The sequence below is a fragment of the Nicotiana attenuata genome, unplaced genomic scaffold (assembly GCF_001879085.1).
Source record: "Nicotiana attenuata strain UT unplaced genomic scaffold, NIATTr2, whole genome shotgun sequence".
Lineage (NCBI taxonomy): Eukaryota > Viridiplantae > Streptophyta > Magnoliopsida > Solanales > Solanaceae > Nicotiana > Nicotiana attenuata.
In genome coordinates this window covers 547-4,399 of record NW_017684810.1, presented here as the reverse complement: position 1 = coordinate 4,399, position 3,853 = coordinate 547, and the positions used below count along the sequence as shown (strand labels likewise).

Below are 3,853 nucleotides of genomic sequence, written 5' to 3'. Positions count from 1 at the left end.
GAAAATAATTGGTGAAAGAATAATTGTTTGAGGTTGTCAATCTTTTGAGATGTTGCCATGAGAATTGAAAAAGAAAGTTGCTTATGAAATTCTTAAAAAAAAAAGAGAGAAGAAAAAGGGAGAGGATAGCAACAAAGAAATGTCGGCATCTCCGTAAAAAAAAATGTGAAAGGGATGAAACAAAATAGAGGTTATTGTTTAAATCATAGCAAAGACAATTGTGCTTAAGTGATAAAATAAAGTGTAGCGCCCATAGGGAATTTAAGTCACTATTATCCATATCTATCATACCTATCCCTAAACCTACATTAAAACCTTGCAAAAGTCCTACATGATCTCGACTCAAAGACTCCTAGTGGAGAACCACATGATAGTCAAGCCTATGGCAATTTCCAGTAGCTTGAGGTACTTCTTTGTTGAGAGAGAGTGAATTTTTCTATCTATGCCCTACTTTGTTCTACATCTATATATTGTGTGATATATGGGCATCTCTCTTCATTTGGTGAGACACACTAGGGATTAAGAAATATTATGATTTCAGTTCTCAATAGGTGAATATGAGTACGGTTAAAAGTTGTCTGAACTTGTGAATCGGTCTTAATTACTTTTTCTTTGGCGAAAGGTCTCATGATTTTGGTTAAATTGTTTAGCTAATATGTTTAGTTATTTTATTTGCTCGAGGACAAGCAAATATTTAAGTGTGGGAGAATTTGATAAGTGCATTTTACTTGATTTTTAACATATAATTTCTTTGAAAAAACACAAAAAATATTCTTCCATACTTTGTCTAAATTATGCAGGAAAGGTTAAAGAAGTATTGGTCCGGGAATAAGAAGATTATAGAGGAAAAATTAGACAAACGGACAAGCTAAAGCAGAGTAAAATATGGTGCTAAAGAAAGATGTGATTTGCCATGACAAAGGACAACCGACTCACAACCGGCTACAACAAACTATAACCGACTCACAACCGGCTACAATAAACCATAACCGATCCATAACCAAAGAAGCTCATAACCAAGCATAACAAGGCCACAACCAGCATGACAAGTTCATATCCAGAAGATAATTGAAAATCTTGTCATGGCTTGCCTATAAAGAGGCATCGTTCGTGAAGGAAAAAGGGAGAGAAATCTGAGAAGTGAATATTGAGCAGAAAGTTTTTTCTTTCTGTTTGTTCTTTAGTTTTGTTTATGTTTCATCTTTTAGCCATTACTCTGGCTTCATTTCTTGTTCTGAATAAATTGTAGTATTGGAAATTACTCTAGTTCCTGTTTTTAATTAAATAGTAGGAATTATTCTCTTGAATATTTCTTTCTATTTTCTTATTTAACGGGCAAGATTATTTCCGTTGTTGGTATTAACTCCATTATGGAGTAACTTTTCTTGTGTTGGGAAAATGACGGATCTTAATATTTTTATATAATAGTAGATATTATTCTTCAATTTCGCATACTTGAGCTGAAGCTTTTTATTTAAATTTTATCTGCTTTATAGTTGGGTGTTATTTAATTTGTTAACATCTATCTATTTAGTACTACATATTAACTTCTTACTAATTCTGTAATCGAAAGAGGCAGAAGAGGTAATACTTAATTTTGGTATTGATCGATGTTAACCTATATTTAGTGACATCTAGCTCATATATGTTAAAATTGATTCTACACTTATTTGTAATCAAAAGAGGCGAATAGTGTAGTAATCAGTTATAACAAGTAGGGTAACCGAAAGGGACTTACTAAAAAGAGCATGCTTTAGTTCAAGTATATATTCTGGTTCTTTAATATTACCATTTTAACAATTAATTTGTATAACCGAGAGGAGTGCATTTAATTGTTCAACTATAGTAATAATATATAAATGTAATCGTGAGAGGCATTTATACATTTTTGAGAAATAGAAGTTGAAGGATAAATGTATCTACTATATAATAAAAATATTAAGTGAAGTCAGGATCCCAACACCTTTTTATTATATTGGTGAAAAATAAAATATTTTCTATTGCTCTGTTCATGTATTTTTAGTTAGTTAATTCACAACTCAACTCTTTCTGATTTTCTCACATAGTAATTAAAACAAGAAACGTCTGTAGAATAGATAAACCAATCTCTGTGGGTTCGACATCTTTCTATACTATAATTTGACAGAGTACGAGTTTACTTTATACACACGCCAGATACTCGTCACACACACACATTAAATAGCTCAACAGTAAAATCTAAAGTACAAATGAGAAGTCAAGTAAGTAGTCACAGGGACATGGGTGTCTCTTGCATTTATTTTGGCATCAGTAGCAGAAAAAACTGTATAGACAAGAACAAAAGTGCCAACAATCTCAGCACCAAGGCCATCTCCTTTGGTGTAACCATGATTCACAACATTGGCACCTCCACCCTTAACCTGATACAATGATGGCTGGAACCCTTTGACAACACCAGCACCACAGATTGCACCAAGGCATTGCATCACAATGTAGAAAACTGCCCTGGTTAGAGACAATTTCCTTGCCAGAAACATACCAAATGTCACAGCAGGGTTAATGTGTCCACCTGATCAAATCCAAGAGTTTCTCAATGTCAGAGCACAAAGAAAAAAATATAAAGAATTTAAGTTATATACTGTAAAGATTGCTAACACAATCAGTGTAGTTTTTCATGGGAAAGCAGGTCAAATACTATTTTTACCATACAACAACAAACTCAGTGAAATCCTACACGTGGGATCAGGTAATGGTAATGTGTAGGCAGACCTTATCCCGACTTTGTGAAGGAAGAGAGATGTTGTTTCCCCTAGACCCAGGCTCAAGAACAGTGAAAAGGACACAATAAGCAAACGGTAACATGGCAAGAAAATAAGATAACATAAACAAATAACACAGCATGTAGTCGCAAAGAATCTAGGAATACAAAGCTATAAGAGAAGTGCGAAAATTGTAGAGATTTACTACCTTATAAGTAACAAGATTTTGTAAATATTTTTACACATCATAACACTGAAACACATTCTAAAAACCATTTCCGCTGAGGATCTGACATTTTTCAATAATATACTGCTAGAAGTTTAATCCAGTTCTAGCAGGAAATGCTATTAGTATAGCTAAGGAAATCCCATAACAACATTGCAATATAAAAGATAAACACTAAAAAAGCTATTCTGCTCCAAATTGTCCAAAAGGAAACTGTTACAATTTTGATGTATTATGGAACTTCAGAGAACTACTTCAAAATAAGAAGCTCAGTAACTGTCAAATGGGGTTCTCTTTTCCATTCAAAAGGTGAAGGGGGTATTATTTTCCTACACTAAAAGGTTAAGGGGGTAAAATAGAATTCACTGTATGTATTTGCTACTTGTTTTACTTGCATAATCTAAAATTGTCATATGCTCTTACTTGCTTATTAGTCGTTATATATTTAATTGCTTTCTATAATGTGTCTTTCACTATAGAGTTGTCCAATGATAGATACCAATGAGCTGGTAAGATTGAAACACTTTGAAGTTGTTAGACGATCTCCTTTGATTATAATGTGATTCATTCATTCTCGTAACAATTTACTTCTTGATGGTAGAAATCCTGTAAAATTTTCGTTTGTTGATGTTATGTGTTGGTGAAACTATTTGGGAGCGAGTTACACGCCGCAACGGAAATGAAACGTAGATGAGATTCGAAATGGCAAAATAAGGCACGAATTATGATATTTAGACAGCATGATATAAATAATGGTGGATATTCGGGTTGTGCGCGAGCAACAATTACATATGTTGTATTTTTGTGATTCTTGAATTTTTGCCTCGTTCATTTCTTGAGATGAGTTTATAAACTCTGTTATTCTGGGCTCTCTATTAATGGATTTCGA

The 3,853-nt window shown here is 33.2% G+C and overlaps 1 protein-coding gene across 1 annotated transcript; it reads right to left on the bottom strand.

Annotated features, from left to right (window-relative positions):
- Window positions 1-2,204: 2,204 nt before the first annotated feature.
- Window positions 2,205-2,548, bottom strand: LOC109222122 (probable aquaporin PIP1-5; the record flags this gene model as incomplete). Its single annotated transcript, XM_019386524.1, has 1 exon — window positions 2,205-2,548. A coding segment is annotated over one exon (344 nt), but the record flags the coding sequence as incomplete, so codon positions are not given.
- Between the last annotated feature and the right edge of the window lie 1,305 nt (window positions 2,549-3,853).